At 33.9% G+C, this 27530-nt stretch overlaps 1 protein-coding gene across 1 annotated transcript in view; it reads right to left on the reverse strand.

Moving 5' to 3' along the window:
• Positions 1-252: 252 nt before the first annotated feature.
• The window catches only part of arr (low-density lipoprotein receptor-related protein 6), a 41850-nt gene continuing 14572 nt past the window's right edge, over positions 253-27530 (reverse strand). Inside the window, exons 11-20 of the mRNA XM_089631795.1 lie at positions 27037-27181; positions 26562-26695; positions 26094-26247; positions 24276-24550; positions 18445-18705; positions 17670-18072; positions 16735-16917; positions 13024-13204; positions 10434-10624; positions 253-7694 (exon numbers count right to left, since the gene is read on the reverse strand). Of these exons, the coding sequence (XP_089487921.1) occupies positions 6719-7694; positions 10434-10624; positions 13024-13204; positions 16735-16917; positions 17670-18072; positions 18445-18705; positions 24276-24550; positions 26094-26247; positions 26562-26695; positions 27037-27181 (2903 nt within the window). The 3' untranslated portion in view covers positions 253-6718. The remainder of the gene's footprint in view (positions 7695-10433; positions 10625-13023; positions 13205-16734; positions 16918-17669; positions 18073-18444; positions 18706-24275; positions 24551-26093; positions 26248-26561; positions 26696-27036; positions 27182-27530) is intronic.

Below are 27530 nucleotides of genomic sequence, written 5' to 3' on the forward strand. Positions count from 1 at the left end.
ATTGATGGTAGTAGAAGTTTTTCAAATATTACCAAGTTATTCGTGGCCCGGGATTGTGTCTTTCTTTAATAAATACATAATACTATTAATTCATATTCATTCTGATCGTCTCACACATGAAACACCGTACACAATCATGACTACTTCAAGTGCCACAAACTTACCTTTACCAAGTAAGAAGCATTAATGTATTTATTTATTGCACTACATAAAACATAAGAAATGAGTGAATAATCTAGATAGATATTACTATAATATTTATTGTACAAATTAATTAATACATTAAACATAAGGCAATGAACCACAAGTAGTTGCATTTAAACATTTTTCGATTACATATTACTATAATCAGTCGTAAGTTTGCAATGATAAAAAAAAACATGGCAATTGAAAAGGAACTAGAACAAAAAATAATTACAATTTTAAATACATTTCATAAATTACTATGGACGATTTGTTCTCCAAACAACTATTTAGAATTTTCGCTTCAGGCTTAACAGAATAAGTATTATTTACACACCATTGTGGAAGGACTTCTAATGAGGTATTTCATTATATTTTATGGTTTACTGAAAAGCCTTTGTTAATTCCTGACGATATCTGTCCCGAGGTTGGGGTATATTGCAAAAATTCAAATGTAACATCGTTGTCAAGTGGCCAATCAGCCCCATTTTGTTTTTTTTTTTGACATTTGAAAGGTCCCTGTTAAGCTTTTGTTCGCCAGCGTATGTATCCTTAACCTTTCCTTATCTGTGGTGTGTATTTACTACACATTGCTTTTAATAACTTTAATAACTCTATAAATATAATAAATTCTTGGTTCAGATTTTAGGTATTCCTCCGTTATACATTTATGCACTGAACTAAAAAATAAAATTTTACATAGTTTTCAAATTCAATTAAAAATCAGAGATTTTTGTTAAAAATCGGTACACCAATACAATCAACGTGTGACAATGTTACGCAAAGAGTGTATGAAGAAATGACACACTATTGATGTCCCGCCTTAATTCGCTATGCGGGAACATGAGAAATCCACATGTCCACAGTTGTATTTTTATTTAGACCATCGATACCTACGACCGCATAGCGTGTGTGCTAGCACTGCTAGCCGCTGGCCAGTAGGTCGCGGACCGTCATTAGACGTGGACCCCTCGCACGTTTTTTTAGCATCTGCCAATGGTTTTTTCATGTTTTCAGCAATTAAATTACAATTATTATCACTTTTGATATGAAATATAATAAACATAAGCAATAAGATATGAATATTCATATTTTCCCAAAATTTAATCGCTTATTTTGAGATGTGTAATGACTACACAGCACCGGAACGCGTGGATTTTTTTAGCACAGTAAGGGAAAGGTTAAGGATACTAATAAAAAAAATCATTTCTATGAAAACAACTAGCTATTCTGGGGAAACTACTTATAGTCGGTTTTATAATATTTTTATAAATATAGTATTACACATTATCTAGTAAGACGATACAATTTACAGAAACATAATTTTTCAAAAAACAAGATACTAAAAAAAATAGTATGAAAATTTTGCGTCGGCAATCAGGAAGTTAAACCCTTATTCTATGCCTGCTTCAGCTTTGAAATAATTTTGATCAGGAGGAAAGCACAACTCTTACATTATGCTTGATCACAGTTTGATAGAAACCCGAAACAGACCTAGAATTGACGTTTAAAGTAGTGTTACAATGACAGTATCATTAGTGAGGCTGCGTCATTATCACCATGAATAGACCTGACAGTATTATGCTCTATACAAATGTACCGGAGCATATTCAAACACAGTGCTACGACAGATCCACGTTTGCGTACGCTGCAGTGGTTGATTTATAGGTTTTATTTGTAATTATTTTTTTATAATGGAGGGTTTCGAAGGTTTTACCGAGGAAGACAATGAATTTCTTATAACTTTGGTGTAACATAATCTATTACTGTTTGATTTAAGTGCAAAACAATACAAAAACTTAAAAAAGGAGTTTGGACTGAAATTACAATTCTTTCACGAGAGATTGAACTATAATACATAGATATATTAGAACTGGTTGATATGTCGATGAGTCAATGTCGGCAATAAAGAAATAAAATGGCGTTGATTAGCCATTTGATGACAATGCTAAATTTGAATTACTCTGAAACACCTCAACCTCCGTGACTGTACAGAATTCAAACTAGTCCAAGGCTGGCAATTGGTCATACTTCGCTGCTAATTCTCTGCAATCAAGTCTCGGGGACTTGACGTAAACTTAAATCTGCATAAAAATACTATGTACAAAGTAACATATTATGTTTAGTGTAAAAATGTACCGTGTGTTGTAATATACCATCCCCAGTTATCACCATGTTAACAATATCCCGTTGTTTCGCTTTGTAAATAATTCCCAATATTGACAATAATATTGACAAATACACAATATTGATCATCATTTTGTAAGTGTACATTTTTAATGTTTGTAAGTGTTAAGAGTGAAATTTATAAAATTTAATTGGCTTTTTTAAGACCAATGTAAAAAGTACTATGTACATAGTTCTTTGTATTTCAGATACCCAAAAAGTATGTTATTATATTAAAGGCACTTATTAACTTAAATATAAGCCTTGGTCTACTGATTACATTGTGTGAAGAATTATGATGTACAAAATGATAAATTAAAATGCAATAGATAAATTATAATAACAATATTATACATCACCCATACAATGATGTATTTTTTAAAGATTAATAAAAAAATGTGCTTATGATTTGACATGCATTTGACTCGCAATGATTTCACAGGCATTGGACTTGGATGATTTGACATGCAATGAACTTCATTAATTTTATATGCATTTGACTTGTAATGATAAGAAATACATTTGACTCATAATGAATTGTCATGCATTTGAATCATAATGAATTGACATGTATTGGACTCGTAATGATTTGACATATTGCATTGGACTTTTAATGATTTGACATATTGCATTGGACTTGTAATGATTTGATAAGCATTTGAATCATAATAAATTGATATGCATTTGACTCGTAATGAATTGATATGCATTTGACTCGTAATGAATTGATATGCATTTGCCTCATAACGATATTACATGCATTTGACTCGTAATGAATTGATATGCATTTGCCTCATAACGATATTACATGCATTTGACTCGTAATGAATTGATATGCATTTGCCTCATAACGATATTACATGCATTTGACTCGTAATGAATTGATATGCATTTGCCTCATAATGATATTACATGCATTTGCCTAATAATTTATTGAAATGATTTGATAATTTAAATCAGAAATGAAGATTGTTTTATTGAAGAATAATGTATTTAAGTTGTCGTCATTTTCAAATTTAATATGCAGTTGTTTATTTCAGCCCAAGTTTGCGAAACAAACATTAATTTATTGCTAATTCTTTGGAAAATTTGTAACAGTAGAGATGAGAAGTGAAGGGAAAAGAGAAATTCTCGGAACACCGCTGTTAGGCAGAATCTGGTTAAAACAAATAACATAATTAAAACAATCTGTGTTTGTAAATCCTTAAAAAATAAATTTGTTTTAGAAAAAATATAATTATTTTTCATTTTATTAAAACATCCACCATAACCATATTGCACATAAATTATCGGTTAGTAAAACTAAACTTTTACACGAGTTGAGTTTCATTAGTAAATCATCATAAATGCAACCTTTTACATCTATAATTACATATTATTCAAAATAATTATTCATTGATAACATTAAAAGAAACGTTCAAAACAATTTATAGACATACTCAACATTAAATTTGCAGATGGTTCCAATAAATTACATTTACCCTATTCGTTAAATTTGCAGATGGGTCCAATAAATTACATTTACCCTATTCATTAAATTTGCGGAGTGAGTCGAAAAAAATAAATTTGCCCTATTCTTTAAATTTGCAGATGGGTTCAATAAATTACATTTACCCTATTCATTAAATTTGCAGATGGCTCCAATAAATTACATTTACGTCATTAAATTTGCAGATGAGTCCAAAAAATTACATTTACCCTATTCATTAAATTTGCAGATGGGTCCAATGAATTACATTTACCCTATTCATTAAATTTTCAGATGAGTCGAAAAAATTACATTTGCCCTATTCATTAAATTTGCAGATGGGTTCAACAAATTACATTTACCCTATTCTTTAAATTTGCAGATGGGTCCAATAAATTACATTTACCCATTAAATTTGCAGATGAGTCCAAAAATTACATTTACCCTTTTCATTAAATTTGCAGATAGGTCCAATAAATGACATTTACCCTATTCATTAAATTTGCAGATGGGTTCAATAAATTACATTTACCCTATTCATTAAATTTGTAGATGGGTTCAATAAATTACATTTACTCTATTCATTCAACTTGAATTGAAGTAAATGGTTTACATTGTTTCTACAATAATTTCAAGGACCACATAAAATATTTATTCCTGTCCAGCTGCTGATCAATTCGGCATTATACTATTGTCATACAATATTGTTAACATAAGTGTATTCTCAAACTTACTGTCATCTTTTTCAACAGCTACCTGACCACTGTAAGTATTTTTTCTCTTATGTATTTTATAATTATATCCTATATTCAAATCAAAAGGTATACTCTATGTAAAAAAAAACCCTGAGCGTTAAAAAATAAAAAATACAGTGAAACCCACTTAACAAGTTCCCATATAAGAAGTTTTATTTTTACGGTCCCTTGTTGCAAAAATTATTTTAAAAAAATAGCCTAATTTAGCCTAAGTTTTATTTTCCATTTGAAATACCCTCAGAAAACTTTATAAGAAAGTTTCAATGTAAATGGAGTACAAATATGCTTTGTTCCCTGGATAATTTTATATTGAATTTTTGATTAAAAAAGCAAATAACTTTGTTTCACTATTTATTTGATTTCACCCAGTGATGTTACAATATAATAGATGCGCTGTAGAAATCTCAAAAGTGGCACGCAAAAATTATGTTAATTGTAGTACTTTTGATTTCATAGTTTTAGTACTAAGCTGTGACTGATCGCGTAAGGTCGTGTTCTACCTCAAGTAAATTGCCTTAAAGTGCCAAAATGCCCTCGTGTGTGATACTTAATTACTCGGCAAACACTGGTAAAAGCCAAGGAATAACATGTCATTTGTAAATGCTTGCAAATTACTTTTTTCAATTATTATAAATAATACAGTTGTATCCCGTTCGAAGATTTTATGCGTCATAGAAAAAACGCAAGGCCGACTAAAGTAGAGGTCTGGGCGCGCAATAGTCAAATTATGAAGTCAGTGCTGCCGCCAACTAAACTCCACTGTTTAAAATAGATCACTCTGTTTATTTATATGCTTGCGGTAAAACAACATACAAATCGGCAGTAAAAATTAGTATCATCAAGAATCGTATCTATTTGCAAAATGTCGTTGCTCTATTATGGCACGGCACCGACTTAATCACTTGACACCTCAAAATCCGACAGGTGCCCATGCCCCCTACTCTAGTCGGGCTTTAGGTAGTATTCGACTTAACTTCTGAATACGAAAATTCTGCCGGGTCCTATTGTTTATTCCGTTCGTACACATTTATTTGTATCTTCACATGAGCACCATTTGAATTGAGCGTTTCTTACTTGCCACATTTTATATTAATTTTTTTGAGACACTAAAATGTCTAGATATATTGTAACATCATTGGTTTCACCATGTTACTTCTTTATCACAATCGCTAGAAAATGTGTTGAGAGCCAGCATTTTATGTTTACCATTTTTTTAGGCTAGTTAAAATAAGCGAAACAATGTTATATAATTTTTTTGATCATAATATTGCAATTTAATTCCACCATGAATAATTAACAGTTTCGAAAATTGAAAATGCTTTACTATTATGTCAAAAAGCTCTGATTTCAACAATCTGAAATACTCACATCTGTGTTTAAAACCCTTAGAACTATTACAAATCTTTGATATATAATAATTTTATAAATATTTCATATTTATATCTTATAAGGTAAACTTATTAAAATACTAATTACACATCTATTTGTAGGCACTTATTGTAGGCAGTTGTTTTATAATAATTAATCATTATAAAGTCTATGTAATGTTAAAACAGGTATATACGTACGCCAGTTATGGTAAGTGGTAACCACTTCTTTTTATTCATAAAACCTATTTAAAAAAGTATTTAAAGTAAGCTCACATTTGATCAAATTTTGAGTTTTATATTTTAAAAAGTCTTCTTTTATAATGAAACTGGGTAATAAAAATCAATAATAAATTATTTACCTTTCCACAGTTCACAGAGAAAGAAGAATAAATGTATCATATTTACAATAAATAATATTTTGTAATACATAAATATAATGGAAATAATTTCCTACTCCGTAAATTGACATTTCTAACACAAGTATATTATGTTTAAACAGCAATGTTATTAGGATGTGGGCATGTAATAAACAAGTCACATGTCGCTGACGTCTGCAAAGATGGCATTTAAGGGAAACCTTATAAAGGAGTACATATGTAGGTAAATATTATTTTAAATGCATCATTAAGCTAATCTCTCGTCAAAAAAAATTGTATGACATAATGACATTTATCAGCCATTGAATATTTTTTTTAATATCTCAAAATCACAAAACAATGTCAGTGAAGCGAGTGTCAAGTGAATTTGGTAATGCCAACGTTGGCAAGTGTCTGTCGCTACGAATCGTAGTGCGGCGGGACGGGGGAGGGCGGCGGCGGGAGGGGGGAGAAGTAGGTGGATGAGCGGGAGGAGGGCGAGGGCGGGGAGGGAGGGCAGGGGGTGGGCGGCGGAGCCTCCAGGTACAGACCCACTCCCAGTGGGGGGTAGGAGACGGTGCAGTCGGACTCGTCGCACACATCCGTGGAGCAGGGCGTGGGAGGGGGCGGCTGGTTAATGAGGCGGTAGTGGCGGTAGGGGCGGTGGCGTGAGGCGGCGCTGCTGGAGGGCGCCGTGGTAGCCGGGGAGGGAGGCGGGTTGAGTGGCTCTCGCGGGTAGCGCCCCCCTGCGCTGGACCCGTTGGTAACCGAGCTGGACGCCCCTGTGATATTATTCCTGTCGTAACTATTCATACCCAGAGCCGACATGCGTACCCCTTCCGAAGCTTTGGAGGTAGTCTTGGAGTGGCCTTCTAGCAGCATGGGTCGCGAGCCATTGCTGTTGGATGGACAGCTTTCTCCGGGCTTGTGGCTGTGAAGCTTGGGGCTGAGAGGGTCGCACGCTCGGTCATCCGTAGGGAAGTTGCGAGACTCCATCCTTCGGCGGCAATAGAACACTCCCCACACCAAGAAGGTGACCCCCGCCACTCCGGCCAGTATCCCGATGATGTAGGAAGCCTTGGAGCCTCCGAGGGGATACTGGGAGTCTTTTCTGCGCTGGGCGCAGAAGGTGGGGAGTTCATCAGCCCCATCTGCGCAATGATCCCAGTTGTCGCAGAGGAACTTGGCGGGGATGCAGACCCCCGTGCCGGGACACTGGAAGCTGTGAGGGCCGCTGCAGCAGTTACTTTCATCGTTACCTTCGGTACATTGCTTCACGCCGTCACACACCTGTGACATATCAATGCACTGTTCGTCGGAACACTTGAACTTTCCGGGACACGGCTTGCAGCCTTTTTCATCTGAACCATTGGGACAATCCTCTTCATTATCACATCTAAAACAGTAAAATAAAAAAAATAATAATATATTAAAGAAGAACACCAAAGTGAAACTCACTACATTCCTATATTACTACATTCGCAGACCAGTGAAATTGTGACTACCTTGAGGTGCACTGCAGTGTGCGGTGTGGTAGAACTAAGTATTGAATGTATTTCATTACTGTCAATGAAAATTCCCATGTGAAAAGGTTGATATTGTAGAATTTCAATAATAATTTTCAATATTATTTTTGGCTTTGCGATACATATTTACTAAATTTTATTAATCTCATAGGGGTTAACGTATATTTTTTACAAAGGTTTACTAGATAAAGCTAAAGAAATTTTCTAATTTTTCTGCACGCTGCAAAAAATTGAGGACCAGGCTGCAGTAAGAGCAGAAAATGTTGTTTTAGTCAAACTTTTGTGAAGTTTAACAGTAATTGAGTTGCTTTAACATTATTAATTAAATTTATCTGGCCATGATTAAATCAATGGTGTTAAATATAACTAACTATCACGCCATTGTCCTCAGGGGTAGGCAGAGAGGACGGACCGCCAAACAACTCGGTCTTGGCACACACTTCTTGCCTCATTGACATTCATACATCGTCTAATACATACTCTTCTATTATTCTGACTCTTGACATGGCCTGATTCGAGTATCTGATTCACTTAATCGTCCCATGTCTTCCTCGGGCGTCCCCGACTTCTGCTACCATTCGAATTTTCATCATATATCCTCCTTACACTCCTTTCTTCGCTCATTCGCTCTACATGCCTAAACCATCTAAGCGTCCCTTTCTTAATCTTACTCATTACGCTTACATCTACTTGCACTCTTTGCGGATCTCCACGTTCCTCACACGATCATGCATGGTTTTACCACACATACGCCTCAGAGATCTCATTTCAACAGCATTCAATCTACTTTCATCCTTTCTTTGACAGTTGCCTCACTTCCATACATCAGTGTAGGTACCAGCACTCCATTGTGGACTGCTAACTTCGCTTCTTTGGACAATTTTTTGTTAGCACCAACTGAGTTCAGTCCTCCATTAATGGAGTTACCTGCATTTACCCTTCTTTCAATATCTCTGCCAGCCTTCCCATCTCTCGTAAACATGCTTCCTAAATACACAAACTCATTCACCTGCTCCAAGTATTCCTCATTCACAACTATATTGCACACTGTTTTCGTACTCTCTCTTTCAAACACCATTACTTTAGACCAGTGTTTCCCAGCCTTCTTTATGCCATGTCCCACCGTAGTCTTTTCAAAAGTCAAATGCCCCACCAGCATCTTTTTTAACTAAACAGCAGGTTAATTTTCAAATCATATTGTAATATGTTTGTAAACATATGAACCCTTAATGAAATTAAATAAAACCTATTCTAATACATATATCATAACTGAAATTATTACAAAACACAAATTGAAAATGTAATTAAATAGAATAAAATTAAAACAATAATAAAACACAAGTTACAATTGAAATTTAGTACAAACACACACATATCTTGACGCCTAATTATTAAAATCAGTTACGCTTGCTACAAAGACATTTTATGTCCGGATTTAACTTATTTAATTTCAGTCTTAGGTCCCCTCTATTAGTTATATCCAATCGATTTCGTTTTTTAATGAGTAAATGGTGCTAAATTTTTTTTGTATGACCTATGAGTATTCCCCTTTATATGTGGAATGCCTACGTGTCTCACCTCTAAAGCGTGGTGCCCCACCTCTGAAGCGTTATGCCCCACCGGTGGGGCGTGTATGCCCCACCGGCGGGAAACACTGCTTTAGACTGTGAAGTGTTAAATATCTCATATTTATTTATAGATAAGAGAATTTAGCATCAATGCACTTGAAGTAAAATTGCCCTAATTACAGGAAATAAAATTTAACCAACAAAATATTTATATTCCATTGGAATAATTATTTATTTTAAGTGTTTAACCACTCAGAACATTAGAACGTCAAAAGACGTAAATATGATAATAGCGGTCAAGACATTAGAACGTTTTTTCACGTAAACGCGCGAGATTTTACAAAAATCGATTTATTTCCATCACTAGTATACGGATTGCCATGATTTAAAAAACAGAGTATCGATAATGAATAACGCTACGCGTCTGTATTCAAGAATATCTATGGAACGTAGAGGTGCATTATCTAAGCCGATTGGATCTGTCATCTTGTTCGTTCATAATTTATTGCGTTTCTAAATAATTTATTAAAAATATTTTAGTTTGGACGGTTAATATTTTGAGGTGACTAATAGTTTTTAATTATATTTCTTCAATATATAAAGTGTTATTTCTTTATGATACTCAGAAAAAAGTACATTTTTCACGGCTTTGAAATAATGGTCAGCGATTTTTACATATTTTTGACGTTTTCATAAAATGTATATTTAGAAACGTAAATATTTACGTATAACAACACAATACGATAGTGAATTTCATAATCTTTCCAAAACATTTTTTAGAATGAGGCTACGTTTCCCAAAACGTGAGTTATGAAGCTTTTAGCAAAACTCGTAAATAACACAAAAATGTTCACGTTTTGACAGTTCTCAAAGGAACACACAGTAAATAAAAGTCTTTGTCTGAGAGGTTAAGATAAAAATAGATTTGTAGTCAAACATCATCGTCGTAAATTATAGCTGTATTAACATATTTATTGTTTTGCATGCAGTTTCAGATATATGTACATAACAGTATATATTGGTAAAGGGTGTGAAACTAACCTCCAATTGATGGGGATACAATCGTGAGTGCCGGCCATGGCGGGGGGCATGCAGGTGAAGAAGTGGTCCCCGCAGGGCGAGGCGGAGTCGCAGTGAGCTCCCCCGAGCCCCCGCACGCAGCCACAGGTGCCCCCTTCCAGGCAGACACCCGCGCACCCACCACCTCGCATGCAGGGGTGCTTGTGGTCAACCTGCTCAACAAACGATCAAACAATTGTTATACCTTGTCTTCTTCAGGTTGAAGTTGAAAGAGTAGTCATTTGAGGAAACAGCTAGATGAAAATTGGGTAAACGAACAAGTCAACACAATGCCAATTGAACACACCTCTAAAAAGTGATGGTAAAATCAAGAAAAGTGATGAAAAAAAAAATAGGTTATGTTGGTTTTTTTTTTCATCGCGTTTAACCAGTGGAACGCCGATGGGTCTCTGGAGAACATGCAACCATTCTAAAATGATCCTTATTAGAATAATTTATGATGCGATTTTGACCTTAATGCTTCGAAAAATGCATGAAAAACAAAATCAGTATCGTTTGGGCTAATAAAACGTTATGTTTCACTAATATTTTTCTGTTTTATGCTCCGGCCTTCAACAGGTTAATGACTTTATACAGTAGAACCCATAGACATATGAATATTAGTAGACCTGCCCTAAGTGATTAAAAGCGTATTATCCCCACTCCCCATACCGGTTCCATTGGAGCCGGCTGTGCTCGCGTATGGCCTCAAGTGAAATTTGAAAACGTGACGTCATCATTCTTGTGCGAACTATGGTCGAGGCATCATCGGTTCATTTTACGAAATAACACGGCAAAATGTTGACTTGTGATATGAAAACTTGTAAAACTAGATGTGAAAAAGAGAATAAACCCAATTGTCGTATTACATTCCATATATAAGCATTATTTTACTTTATTTTAAGCATATTCACATCGTATAATATGAATCAGTTGTAGAAACATATACTATCACATCGAGAAACGTCTGGACGCGAAACACAAAGCTGGTTGGTTGCTGGGAAGTAAATTATGAACATTTATAAAAGTGTCTTAACTAAATACTTAAACGAAATATTCGACTCCGAAAATAGAAGAAATTTTTTGCTGAATTTGGACTTCGCAAATTAGTTCATAACGTGGCGAGTAATTTGCGCTCCCATGTAAAAATGTCTATTCATTCAAAAGCAGATTTTACTTTTTAGAACTAAATGGTGATATTATAATGCGAGATGCCTATTTACTGTCAGATTGATTTATTGACGAATCACAGTCAGCTTTACCCCCTTCGTTCTTCAACAGTTGATTTTACCCCTCGCCATTATCTTCTCGTCTATTAATTCCTATGTCTGTGGTAGAACCTCATTAATTCGAAATCCACGGGACATCAAAAATCGAATTTCCAATTAACCAATTCCCACGTAATTCGAAATTTTACATAAATATATTAAAAAAAAAGGCGCTGAAAATTGAGCCGCATCTTCAAATTTGGGTAGTATCTTTGGAGTAAATTCGTAATAATACGAATTATTCCCGTGTAAATCGAATTTTCGCAGCCGATTACTGCCGCGATTGGCCCTTCAAGTTCAGTTATTCAAAGTAAATTTGTAGAAATACCAATTACCGTTGCGGCCGGACCTTTAAATCGGATATTCCACTGAAATTCTTAACAATATGATACACTTCCGCATAAATCGAGTTTTCGCAGCCGCCTTACAAACTTTGAAATAAATTTGTAAAAATAAGATATATTAATGCGTAAATTGAAATTTCGCAGCTGATTTCCGCCGCGACCGACCCGTTAAATTCAGATATTTGGTGTAAATTCATAAAATATATGGTATATTTCCGCATATAACCAATTTTTTCCTGCCCTTCAAACTCGGATATTAACTTCTTCTGTGCCAAGAGCGAGTTTACTCGCATTCTTGGCCATGCCCAGCAGGCCAGCCATAGAAAAATAGCGAGTTTACTCGCTCTTCTTTGAGCATCTGTATCATAAATATGTCCCGTTTTTTTTTAAATATATTTATCTAAGTGAAGGGAAGCAAAAACGTCGAATATTGAATAAATTTGGTAAGTCATTTAAATATCCTTTCAAGGTGTAATATTTTTAATTTATAAAAATAAGATTTAAAAATGATTTATTTTGATTAAAAATTCACGGCCTGCTGTGCACATCTACACTTCTACCTACTGGCATTTAAAAGGTTAAAATAAATTTGAAATGAAATTATGACATTCCAGTGTAAATCGATTAAGATTTTCAAAATAATTATACTAATTAGGACAATGTAAAAATACATTTTTTGCATGGTTGTCTTCTGTTCACGGCTGTCTTTTAGATTCAAATTTACGAAATTTTATGATTTATTTTCGCAAAATTCGAATTACATAAACAAAATTTCGTACGCGGACAAAAAAAAATTTTGAATTACGAATTTAAACCATTTTGTATAAAAAAATTTTTCTTGGGAAATTTTTTTGGCGAAAATTTCGAATTATCGATGTTCTTCTGTATCAATTTTTAAAGGTGTGTTGAATTGTCATTGTGTTGAGTTATCAAGGAACCATGAACTGTCTGAATGAGAACCTTGTAAACCGCCAGGACATCAGTGGACAGAGTGACGCGCGGCTTCACAAAGAGTGGGTGCGCCGGAGCATCCTTCTTGTTGAGGGGCAAGTGCATGAGCTGCTTGTCTCCATCTATCCAGTACAGGGTACCCGACAGTACCACAAGGGATGTCACCACGCCTCCTTTCCACACTATTTTTCTGCAAATTAAACAATATTAATAACATCATTAAGGTTATGCACAACGTAGTGTAACTTTTGGAATCGGGCTGCTAACAAAAACACTACTTATGTAGATGGCGATAAGGTTTAAATTCACACTTAACACCAGACGTCAGTTTTTAATATATTTTACGAAGTTCAGACCAGGAAACAAACTCAATGGAATGAGGTGAAATGGGAGACAGCACGTGTTAGTGGTCTGGGCGATCACGGGAATTATCTGTTATGTCTCCGATTTATTAAAAAAAAAACTTGAATTTGGCTGCTCATTTTTCAATGTAAAGCATCAATTTTTTGTTTCTGGCTTTCACCCTTCAAGGTGTTCTGCGCCATCATTTCAAATTATGGAGAGAGGGAAGGTAAATTTATATTATAAGGAAGGTAATCGAGTTCAGACTTGCTCAGAAGAGATAAGACGTTGAAGAGAGAATGCAACAATATCCAATTCTCATTCAAATAAAGAAACCACGATTTTGATGGGATAGTTTTTCTATTGAAGCATAGCAAGCTCCCTTGCATTGACTAGTAATGTGCCAATAATCTGTCCCAATACTGCGGGATTTATCTTCAAGGATGGAAAAAATGTCAGATAGGGGAATGTGGTTTATGAGCTATGCTCCTTGTTTTGCCAAGAAATCTCAATATCGTTACCCACAATGCCAACATGTTCAGGTATAAGCATCTATTTAAATAAAGAAGAGTGTCTAGGGTGGGCTACTTGATTTATATTGAAAATCTACAGTTTTATTCCGAGGTTGATGAAATTTTTCACACTCGACCTTCAAAACAAGAGAAAGTCACTAAGCGAGATTTGGAAAAAACCTCTCGTAAAGCTCTGGCAACACCAGGAACTTCAGCTTGTTGCTATTTGATGAATTTGGATGAACCTCGGCCTGAAAGATGACTTCACAGCAATAATAATAATTAATATGGAATGGTTGTATATATCGTCGACGGCAATCCATCACAGCGTAAATCATATTTGGCCACTTTTCAGGAGAGACATAAAACCACTTTTCTTAATATATTTACATCGAAATCACGGCAAATCATTTTATTTTTCATGTTCAATTGTCTTTACAATTATTTATTTAAACACATATACGTTTTTAACCGAAAATAAAATAATAAATGACTTAAGCGGTGATGTTCAGTAAAATACGGCAAAAGTTTAGACTTACGCGGAAATTTATTCTTGTTGGGAGTTAGGTATATAATATCATTATAGTTTTAAAACACGGGAACGTGGAAACAAATGTTATTTTTTTATTTTTAATAATAATAATATTTTACAACAAAGTAATATTACGTTACATGACATTATTTAGACAAATAAAATAGTAGATAGGTACCTTATCAAAAAAATACACAAAATTATTAGTTACTCAATGACACCGACAATCATCAACGTAAAAATTTAGCTCATCAATTTTTTTATTTAAAAAAAATAAACTTACACTGTAGGTACCTCGTGTAATGTTAAAAATATAAAAAATAAAGTTATTGATATCGTAATGAATCATAATAGCTATGACAATCTTGCGGTATTACAGATTTCAGTTCCTGTAAATGTTTCCACTTGGATTCTTTTATTTTAATTCTATCTTTGTAAAGTTTTGGAATCTATATTATCTTTAACTTTTTCTTCATGTGCCTTATTTTTACGTACGATGTGTCTTTTCCAAACCTCATCGCTAATATTCCCAACGTCGTGACCACAACATGTGTCACACCGATCTTTTTTGGGCATAAAAATACTCATGTTTTCTTTTTTAAACACATTTTCGAAAGTTCTGCAACTCATGGGACTTCCTACATTTTCCTTACAATAATCTAAATAAATATCATACAGTTGAGCCAAGCTTTTGATTATTGGTTCTAAGTACAGCTTTTTTGTAGATTTACGACAATAGTGCGATTCGAGTTTTGGAAGATCGTGAAAAAACTTTAGTAATAACATTTTTTTAGAATTTTCTCATGTTGTTCGTCGCCTGTTCTGATTCGTCATGGAATCATTGCAGATTCTGATTTTTCTGCCCAATACCTCACGGTCCATTCCTTAATCTCCAGGGTATTCAAAAACGACATTTTGCAAACTTGGGCTGTAATATTTTCAATGGGCAAAAAATACACCGACGTGCCTTGTCTACGAGAAGCACTTGTTTTCGATCTTCTTTGTTTGGGTTCTTTTTTCATTACATTAGATGCAACAAATTGTTTTCTCTGATCCCAATTTAGTTTTGACCAAAACATTTTGAAAATAGATTCTCTAGAACCTTGGTTAAGTTTGGGACAGTTTCGTAGTTTTGATCGAATGCACATTTTGGATTTGCAAGCTGGACCCATTTGACGAGCTTCTTTAGGCACATTGTGTACCATGTTGAATTTCCCATCTTGCAGTAAACTTCTTCTGTAGCCTAAATAATCTTTCCCTTGCATCCTCAATTTCTTGTTTAATAATCTTGATGAATCTGCGTGTATGTCGCCATCACTCGGCCGATTTGATGGGGATGCTATTATTTCCGAAGGAGATAATATAGTACCTGGTGTAGGAGTACTGTAATCCACCACCTGCATTTCAATTGAAGTTGAATCAACTATAATCTTTTCATTATTTATTATTACAAAAGATGTTGAATTATTATTAATGCTATGAATATCTTGGCATATGTATTCAGGAGATACCATCGAGATCAACTCCGCACTGTCATCTGTTGTTGGTGGCTGATTTTGGGAATAATCAAGAAAATTCCAAATTATTTATGTCAATGTTTTCTATATTTTCATTTGTAGAACATTCACCAACTTTTTTTCCACTACCCTGTTTGTCAGATAATGTATTTATTCCGAGTTCTTTGCACATGGCATCAACAAATAACTCATCATCGCTAGAATCAAACATTTTGTTACTGAAATAAAAAAATAATTAATATATTTGTTTCGCTATATACTATTAGTAAATTAATAGTAAAGTATAATATATAATTATTAGTAAAGTCACAAAAATTAAAAAGGACAAATCAAAAAAGAATGAATCAGCGCGTATCTCACGTTTTCCGATACAATGAAACGAATCATTGCGAAGTGTATCAACGCGTAAGTTCATAATGATTAATAATAACGTCTACCGTGTGCACAAACCAATGTTTGCAATACATAATTACTTAGTCTCATAATACATACCTTTTGTAAGACATCCGATGAACAGAAAACACATAAATTTAAAAAAAACTGTTGTAATCAGCGAAATAACGTGCTGCGGCAATGACTGTTGGTCAACGACTGAGATAGGCGATGATTTTACCCAAACGGAAGGCAAATGAGATGCGCGGTGATACTATTTTCGTTGTAGGACTATTTCCTTACATTGAAAAAATCCTATAATAATCCCAACTATGTAGGTTTATGACCGCCGTCGAATGGCATTTCAGGATGACTTACGCGGTGATGTTACATACGCGGTGATGGATTGCCGTCGACGATATATTATAAAAGATCAGGTACATACTTGTTGTGTCCATCCAGCTTAGAGGAGTAGATCTGTTTGGCGTCGGCCCAGAAGAGAGTGTCCGTGTAGGGGTCTATGGCGATAGCGCTGATGTTGGGGGATCGGGCTATTTCCATTCGCTTCACTCCATCCATTCCCGATCTAAACACGGCTCCCACTGCCACGTCCGCCCAGAATAGGAGCCTACAATGTTCAGAACACTTTAGTAACTCCATCAATATTAATCAAATGTTTATATTATCATAACTAACTAATAGTCATTCGCATTCATTTCACCTACCCCTGCAGGCATAGAGGATGGATAGCTACACAACTCTGTATTTGCTTCACTCACATTCATGCATCTTGCGTTAGTTCATACATACTGATCTCTTATATTGTAAGCGTCTCATTCTTAATTTTATTCATTACGCTTACATCAGTCTTGCATTCTTTCCAAATCTCCACATTTATGATTTTATCGCACAAAATGAGATCCTCAGGGATCTTATTTATACAGCATTCAGTCTACTTTCATGCGTCCTCTGCCAGTCATGCCTCATTGCCGTACACCAGGGTTGATATCAGCACTCCGATCAGTATCAGACAATTTTGCTCTGTCACTAGAAAGAGTTGCAAGAGTGAGAAACAACACCACCGCGCCACCTGAAGATGTTATCGCAGGTAAATAAAATTTTGGATTTTTTCTTATATAGAATAGGGTCAACGATTAAACATAATATAGGGATTTTTAAATTATAAAAATAAAAAAAATTCACTCCACCCTAATGCACATATTCTATAATCACGATGACATTACAAATCCTTGCTTAACACCTTTTGTGATATCAAACCTCTTGGTAAATTCATTAATATACAATTTACTAGATTACATTTTAGTAAATTGTATATTAATACATTATTTAAATATATTAATATACAATTTACTAGATTACCTTTTAGTTTGGTGTAGAGCCAAATATCTGGGCATCATCCCCTCCCCCTGAACGACCACCCCGATTGAAGACACATTGTCCAGCTTGGTCACGTTGATGGTGTTGGTCTTGGCACACGTCCAGTACATAGTCCTGCCGATGGCATCCAGGGCCATGTCCACGGGGTTGTCTAGGTGCTCCACCAACACCCCGGGGGCCCCCCCGCCCCCTTCGCCGAGGTGGCGGATGGAATGTGTGCGCCCCCCACCCATCCAGTAGACGTGGCGGTACAGCGGGTCGAACTCTACAGCTCGTAAATTCTTCATGCCTGATAAGGGCAGTGCCACGTCGGGGCACTCAGAGCCCCCCAGCATCACGCGCCCCACGCTGTTTCGTTGGCTGAACAATATGAACTCCGCGGGCGCTTAAATAAAAAATTCATATTTATTACGCATGATAAAATTTGGCTCATTATTATTGAAGTAAGAACAGTTTCAGAATTTTCAAAGAGAAAACTATGTGGAATCCCGATATGCTTACAATACATGAAACGCTCAGCGCACGGGTGAAGTAATAAAAATTCCTAAATGAAGTTAACAATTGGAATGGGCTTTATGATGATGAGAAAAAAAATTCCAATGTTAATTTTGTTACAACTTTTACTACCCCCTCCACATTTTATTATATTAACTTTCAACGCATTATCTCAGCTTGACATTATTATGGGTTATGCCATTTCTTCACTGACCGCCTCAAATCAGATATTCAGTTTGTTTACTTTATTATATTTAATTACCTGTACAGGAGGTGTTGTCTTTGCTCAGCGTGTAGTGCGTTGGGCAGGCGCACCTGAAGCCAGCAGGATGGTCCCCGGCCCCGGGAGAGGGAGAGGGGATGGACAGACAGAGATGGGAGCAGCCCCCATTGTTGAAGGAACAGCTGTTTCCGTCCAGTTGCTGTGACTGGTGATACAGCACCATATCTGAAATCTCCTCCAAGCCGGAATATATCAAGCTTCGGTTTCCGCCTGTCGTCTTTAGAGCCCTCTCAATATTTCCTGAAACGAAAAACAAAAATTTTGTTTTTATGATGAAATGGCGTTGAGAGGCCTACCGACTTTTATGTTTCCTCTGTCCTACAATCATGGATCAAGATTTAGTCCTCAAAAATTTGATCAAGATCAACATGGCTCTCTGCAAATCACTATTAGAATATTTTTTTTTTTTTTTTTTTATTGAATAAATAGTTAATACATAATATCAAAAAACAAGTCCTGCTAAGCCGATTGAATTGGCTTGTCAACAGGTGCTTAAAGTTAGTTTCAAATACATTTTTTAAAGTTATAATTTACATCTTATATCTACAGAATTAACAATTTTTTCATACAATATTTCATACATATTAAAATAAATATTTTTTTTCCGATAGCCAATTTTTCACCATATATTTAACCTTATTCATAGATTTACATTGCTTTATAGTGTCAGGTAATAAATTAAATATCTTCGGTATGTTGTATTCAAACGTTCTCTGTCCGTATTTATTATTAAATTTCGGAACTATTAACCCGTCATTGCGCGTGAATCTAGTACTGTATTTATGTTCTAATTTTTCTTTATGCTGTGGGGTAAATATATACTGAATTATGATTTTTTGCCATAGTATAGCCTTAACAGGTAAAATTTTGGCACTCTGAAACAGCAACGGTGTATTATGTCTCTGTTTAAAAATATTAGGGACGACTAGTAATTTTACAATTGCGTTTTGTACAACTTGGACTTGTTTCAGATTGGTTGTACTAGTATTTCCCCATATGGTTAATCCATATCTTATAATAGATTCTGCCATTGACATATAAATTATTTTAAGTGTTTCAATTGATAGGAAAAAATTTAATGTGTACATTCTGCCAGCAATTGATCTGAGTCTTTTACAGGTTTTTTTAATATGTTTGTCCCATTTGAAAAAGCAATCTACTGTAACACCAAGATAGACATATTCTGTAACTAATTCTAAGCTTTCACATTTACAATTAGTCGGGATATTTTTATGGATGCAATTAAAACTATGAGAAATAATATTAGGATTGAATTGAAATCTGGCATTAGGTGATCTTATATGCATAACTTTGGTTTTTTTAGCATTTATTAATAGTCCTGCATCATGTGACCATTTACAAAGTTGATTAAAGTCAATTTGCATGAGTTCAACTGCAATTTTTAGATCTTTATGTGATATGACCAATGCCGTATCATCTGCAAATACAAAATGTTTAACAAAAGAGAAAAGTTTTTTCATTATAGTTACATAAATTATATATAGTGTAGGTCCCAATATGGAACCTTGTGGAACTCCTGCAGATACATTCTTTGTTTTACTAAAAGTATTATTTATTTTGGTACATATTTTTCTATTTCTAAGATAATCTTTAAATAAATTTAACACATTTCCTCTTATTCCGATTTTTTCTAAGGTTTCTAGCAGTTTTTTAGAGTTAATTGTGTCAAAAGCTTTAGAGTTATCGATAAATAACACAATAACATGTAATTTATTATTTAATTGATTATTTATGTAATTGGAAAAATCTTGCAGTAATTTTTCAGTATTTTTTTTTCTTTGAAAGCCATATTGATTTGGATCTATGATAGCGAATTTTTCAATGTAATTATTTAATTTATTTGATAAAAATTTTTCGAGAATTTTTTCTAACGCAGGTAGTATACTAATAGGCCTATAATTTCCCAGTTCAATGTGTTTTCCACCTTTAAATATTGGTCTAGTAATGCTACATTTAAATTCTTGTGGAATTTTTGCTTGCTTTATTATCGTATTGATTAAATGAGTAATTATTGGCCCAAGAGTTTTTATATTTCTTTTTAAATCAAACATTCTTATATTGTCAATACCTGTGCTTTTAGAGTTTTTCATTTTTTTAACAATGTTTTCAATATCAGTTATAGTAGCTCTTGGTATAAATAAACTGTGAGGCAGTTCTTCCAGTACAATATTAGTAGCTTTGTGATTGCATTTATGTAACATGTTGCTGATGCTATCCGAGAAGTAATTCACAAAATCATTTGACACAGAATCCTCAGTTCTATCTTTTAACATATATCGTGTTATCGTTTCATCACAATCGTTTTTGGGTTTACGTCCTAAAATATTATTTATCACATCCCAGGTTTTTTTTGTATCATTAAAACAGTTTTTAAATTTATTATTATAGTAGTTAGTTTTATCTTTATTTATAATTTTATTGACAAGGTTTCGTGATTTTTTGTATTCTGTTTCATATGTTTTGTTTGTTGGTGTACTTTTCCATTTTTTATATTGTTTATCCCTTTTATTTATTTGACATAATAATTCACTGCTTACCCATTCATTTATTGCATAAGGTCGTGTTTTCGGGTTTTGCACTATCGTTTTAGAACTACTCTTGTAAAATTTATTAAATAAAGATTTTATTTTTTCATATAATGAAATACAATCCTTATCCTCTATAAGTTTACTCCAGTTATAATCTCTGATATGTCTATCAATATCCTTTTGTGAGATGATTTGAATATACTTATTTGCAAAGTCTACCTGACGTTTATGACATTTTATATTAATAGCAGTGATAAAATGATCGGCAATATTATTTTCACAGACGCAAGCTGTTATTTTCTTGCCTCTAAATTTGACAAATATATGGTCAATACACGTGCGAGTAATTTGTCCATTTGATACAGCTTCTCTGGTTACTACATTGATGCATTTAGTTAAATAATGGTTAGTAAGTAAGTTTTCATACGAAGTTACAATATTATCTTGTTCATCAAGCAAATTAAGATTTATATCTCCAAGTAAGATAATATTTTCCTTACTATTAACTGTCTCAAGATATGATGATAATTCCGTCAGAAATGAAGATTTACTGAAATTAGGAGGTCTATAGATAGCTATTATATTGACTTTAGTTTTGTCCTGGAGTATGAGCTTTCCTGATATATTTTCAAAATGTATTGATTTTAATGTTTTTAGTCTAAATTCAAATTTGTTTCTTATATACAATATAATTCCTCCTCCTGACTTATCAGTTCTGCAGTAGTTATATGCATTATATCCAGGAATATTGTAAATACACATACTTTCATTTTGTACAGATGTTTCACATAGCATCAGAATGTCAATATGCTTCAAACAATTAATTAAATATATATGCAATACATCCCAATATTTTTGTATAGATCTAATATTTAATTGAATACAAACAAGATTATCAGACGAATTTATGTTTTGTTTTTTTATCCAATCTTCTAAATTATTTACTGTACTACTTTCTATTTCATTATCATTATCTATATAAGAAAAATTATTCTGCGCCATTTAATTCGTGATGGTAATTAATTGTTTTCTTGTTTTGTTTAACAGACATATTTTGAGTATAAATTGAAGAATTTAATGTTAAATATTTAACAAAATAAAAGTGATTGTATTTGAAGCTAATTGGTACAAGTAATTTTTGATAAAGGCTTAATAAATATAAAATAAACTGTATGTTCACATCTAGTGTTATTTCAGAATATTTTTCATATTTAAAAAAAAATTTAAAAGCTGTTTTTATAATTATGAATGTGAAATATAGTACACAGTGAAAAAATGCATGTTTAAGTAAACAAAAAAATGTTTTTGAAGGTGACGTTATGATATTACTATTAAAAAAATAATGTAATATAATAATGTTATTTTTGTTAGTTAATTTGTGATTTTTTATAATTTTTATAACGATATTTATGTAATAAAATGTAATAACACTAAATCTATTTTGAGACAGGTTTAATCTTATTTCTAGTCAATATTCTATTTTTTCTTTTGCTAAAAAGCTCATTTTTTTATACACAATACATTTCGTTTTATCGTTTGCAGAATGCCTGATGTCAATATTCCAGTTCATTTTTTTATTTTTTTTATCACAATTTTTACATTTAGGTTCTTTATCTTTGTTAGCACAATCTTTGTAGGAATGATCACCAGCACAGTGTGTACACAATGGTTTGTCCTTTTCTTTATGAAGACACCTGACAGAAGTATGTCCAAAGCCCAGGCAGTGATAGCATTGCACTAGAGGATGGGCATCCTCTACTTGTATTCTCTGGTATCCCACATAGATTTTACCGGTATATACTAGCCTTCTTCTTATTTCAGTACTAACTTCTATTATGTAATTAGATGTGTTATTATATTTGTTTTTCAAGATCTTTTTTAACGTCATCTCAATTTCTGGTTTATCTATCATCACATCCTTGATATCTTCATTCTGTTCGATTATATCTTGTATTATATCATCCTTATTATAGTCATTAGCAATGCCCTTAAGTATTATAGTTGGTCTTTTCTTTTTAATTTCTATAGCGCTGATGTCTTTGAACTCGTCTCCAATAGCTTTACTCATTTTTTCCGCATCGTACTTTGTCGAACATTTTATAAGTATTCTATTTTTAGATATCGCATTAACACCAATCACTTTTGCACCAATCTTACTTAAGTTAATTTTCTTCCTGATTTTATTTTGTATATTTTCTGAAGATTCGTCAGCATTGCTCGAAGAAACTATTAATTTGTAATCACTTTCCAATGTTTTATTTTGGTTTTCAGCTACTTTGCCGTATCCAAATGTTGGTTCGACTATTTTTCCCTTTGCTTCAGATAACTGAAGAGTTAGATGTCCCATCCAGTTAAATATAGCACTTGTTTTTGTTGTAATTAAGTTAATTTGTTCTTTATTAAATTTATTCACTTTATCTTGAACACAATTCAATAAATCATCAATTGCCTCCTTCGCAGAATCCATGAATTGATGTGGATTCATTATTTTTTAAAGTAAAAAACACCGTTTTTTAATAAAAACCTTAATAGGTTCTAGATATTTAGGATAAACTTTAAATTTCGTTATGTTTCACTGTTTGTTAATTGTTTAATTCACTAAATTGTTGTGTCTTATTGTCCTTTTTTCACAAACAATGAAATAGAGCACAGATTCACTTTTTTAAAGTTTGAAAACACACAAACAACACACGATCGTGAAATCAATGTATTCTGCACTTTTTTACTGCTTAAATATAGCTTTATTTGCGTTTATTTCTTTAAATTAGTATGAGCAAGGATGAAACGTCAAGTCTGTAGGTAGATAAAATTATTGCTGTCTATGGTATTATTGTCACTGAAACTGTAGATATTATTTCTCCAAGAAACCATTTATTTATGGAACCGGTTCTTTGTGGAATACATATTTATAAAAACTAAATATATGTATTAGAAACATTGTAAAAAATGACAAATAATTTTAAAATGGTCACCAACCCATGGTTTTTGCTTTTTGAAGAACCAGTTGGTGTCTGAAAAAAGTTGTTACCTACCATCCCTAATTTCAGGACTTCGAGCTCCGTCATTAGCCTGATGCATTTTTTTTTTCGAAAAGTGCTGTATGTACGAAACTTGTTACAGTTTTATTCTCATGCATAAAAATATATATGTACATTTACGGGAGAGAACCAACAATAACCTAAGTAGGTATAATACATATATAAAAAACCTGACCTTCTCTACAGTCCAAATAATAAATGAATAAAATTGTTATATGCATACCTAATGCCCAATCTGACCAATAGATGTAGTCATTATGCAGTGTCAAGGAATATGGCATCTTGATGTTTTCCGAAATGAGAACTCTCCTGCCTGAGCCGTCCATGTCGGCCATTTCAATAGCGGGATTGTCCAGGGTGGTCCAAAGGAGCTTCCTCATCTCCAGGTCGAGGATAAGGCCACTGGCCTTGACCTGGTCCAGGAGAGTGATTGGGTGGGATCCATCCATGCCGGCCCGCTTGATGCACTTGGATCCCCATTCCGTCCAATACATGTACCTTGAAGAACATGATAAATAATTAATTAAACTGTAAAAAACATACATTAGTCTTATTTATAGATTACTCAAAAGCCTTTGATACTATTGATCATGGTAAATTACTTAAAATACTAGTAATTATAGGAATAAGAGGAAAACTACTAAAACTTTTTGAAAATTACTTAAACAACCGGTACTACTTAAACAACTAGGTACCAGCTAGTTATTCATAAAAATCACCTGCCCAAATTTGGGTAGCCATCGCTTGGTTGGATAATTTTTATTTTTATTTTTTTAATTGCCGGCAACCCAGGAGTTTATTGAAATAACATTATCATATACAAACAAATAAGTAACCCGCCCCACTAGAAGATTTCTGTTCTGAGGCGGGTACATTAATATGCTTACATATACACATATATACATACGCATATATTTATGTATCCGTATATATACCTATTACTCAATATATACACATACATTAATACGCATACATACACATATATGCGTGACCGGGTATGTCATCAAAATGACAATTCAACACACCTCCAAAAAGTGATATGAAGTCATGAAAAGTGATGAAACAAAAACTAGGTTAAATAGGTTACATAGGCAGGCGGATGGTTAATGACCTACTTTGGATGCCTAGTTCTTCCAGAATCTTAAAGAATACTTCTCATAATTTGTGTACCTTAGGATACCTGGTCCTGCAGCTGAAAGGACAAAGGTTTCATTCTGCACAGATTTGGACAAGTCTGTTTTGGTGAATAATTTTGAACGTCGAGGTTGGGTACAAGTCGGGCCCGACGATGAATGGAATTTTTACTGGGCAGGAACACAAGTGCAAAGTCTGTTTAGTGTGGAAAGTGGCTACCGAATGAACGACAATCAGTATATATAGACATACACACATACAATCACATACGTATACTCATGCATGCACATAATCATAAATACATAAATATACAAAGTTTACATAAAATTATTGGAAAATATTATAAGGTAAACCAAAAATCCAAAAAAAAACAAAAATATTGGTAATTGCTAAAAGGTTAACATGTAGTGTACATAGTGTCATAAAACCAAAGATCTAATGAGAATTATTGGTAAATTTTAAAAGTGTATGGAAGATTGGAGTCGAATTCAGACTTGATGAGATATTGAATGGAGGGAGGCAATTTTAGATAAGACTTCATAGAAGAAGAGAGGATATTTGTTTAGAGAGGGACAAACTATAAGAATGCGAGCTAAAGTTCACACTTCTAGACCAAAGAATGTACAATCTGAGGAGTCAGTACGTGAATTTTAAAAATGTAAGAAGAAATAAAGTCAGTAAACGAAAAATATCCGATCCTCATTGGAATAAGTGGGGAAATTTCTTTTTTCTAGATGTGGGGAAGTTGTTGAAACCACGATTTTGATGGGATAGTCCTTTGCATTGAGGCATAGATTGAGTAGTGTCAATACTCTGACCAAACATTGCGGGATCTATCTTTGAAGATGGAAAAAATTCAGATAGGGGAATGTGGTTTATCTGACATGTAAAAAAACAAAAATCATACCCTTTATTAGGATCCAGAACGATGCTTTTAGGCTTCCTTAGTCCTTGCCATATCAAGGACCTCCGGCTGAATCCATCCAAGCGAGCTACTTCGATTCGCTGAACCGTGATGTCTGTCCAATAAATGTTCTTGCCGGCCCAATCGATTGCTAGACCTGAAAACATATTGTCAGTGGTTTTAACCTTGTGAATGCCAGTTTTTAGCAAAATGTATTTGATTTGAATAATAAAATTACAGTTTCTCAAGGAAAGCAACTGTAGAGGCTGTGAGGTATCCCAGGACAGGGACATCTGAGGGCGCTTTGTTGAAGCGATGGGTCCTCAACCTGAATATGTTAAGGGGAAGCAACTGAAAAGGGTGGACCTACAATTGACGTAGGCCAGTGAAGTAGCCCAGTCCCATATAGGGAATAGGACAAGGGGAAGAATATGATACAAAACAGAAATAAGAGTGCAAGTAGATTTATACCTTCAACATCATTTGTCCATTCGATAATTTTTTCAGCATTGGATCCATTTATGGCACACCTGCCTATACTTTTCATCTTAGAGTCTGCGTCTGCCCAGTAAAGACGACCTTCTGCCACATGTATTGCCAGAGCACTGGAACAAAAACATCAAAAGTTACACAAAATCGACCCCAGTAAAAGCCCTGTGTGATATCGACAAATAAAATTTATCATGCTAAATGCTTTCATAATATTATGATTCTCCTCTGGCATAAAAACGAAAAAGATTGAAAATACCAGAATGTTGAATGTGTCCACTAGAAAACGAGTAGTAATTGAAGAATGCATCATGATTTAGAATTATATAATATAAATTTGGATTTATTTAAGAATTGTCACTGTTAGGCATAATAATCAAGCAGCAACATATGTTGACGACGAAAGATTAGCTGATTTTTTTAAATATTAACATTTACACTGTATAAAATTACTCACCTGGCTGCTAGGACATCTCTGACTAGGATAAAAGGCTCGTTGTCTGAATTTTCAATACTCAGTCGAACTATTTTATCTTTTTTAGCGTACACCAAAAAGGCGGACGGTTTTAAGCACGTTTTTTTATCCTTTCCCAATTCTAAACCTGCAATCCGAATACAATAAATAGTGAGATCATCAAAAATATTAATGGTTATAAAACTAAAGGGTGTTTTTTTTTTTTTTTTACTACTGTGGGATGCCAGCAACCGCCAGTAACCGTCGGAATCGACCTCTATCTCAAAAAGTGGACAATCCAGGTACACACGGATGCGGATAATTAGTTAACAAGTCCTCAGTGCCAAACTCAGTCAAAGGCCTTGGAAATGTTCAGTGTAACCGTTTGGGTCTCACCGTAACGTTGCACACACTGTCCCAAATATTAGTTACATATATGAGAAAATCACTGCGCCAGCGGTATCTCTCGCGGTATGTGAGCAGTTTGTCGTTGATCA

Source organism: Hesperophylax consimilis, chromosome 5, assembly GCF_061612785.1.
Source record: "Hesperophylax consimilis isolate HC1 chromosome 5, BYU_Hcon_1.0, whole genome shotgun sequence".
Taxonomy (NCBI): Eukaryota; Metazoa; Arthropoda; class Insecta; order Trichoptera; family Limnephilidae; genus Hesperophylax; species Hesperophylax consimilis.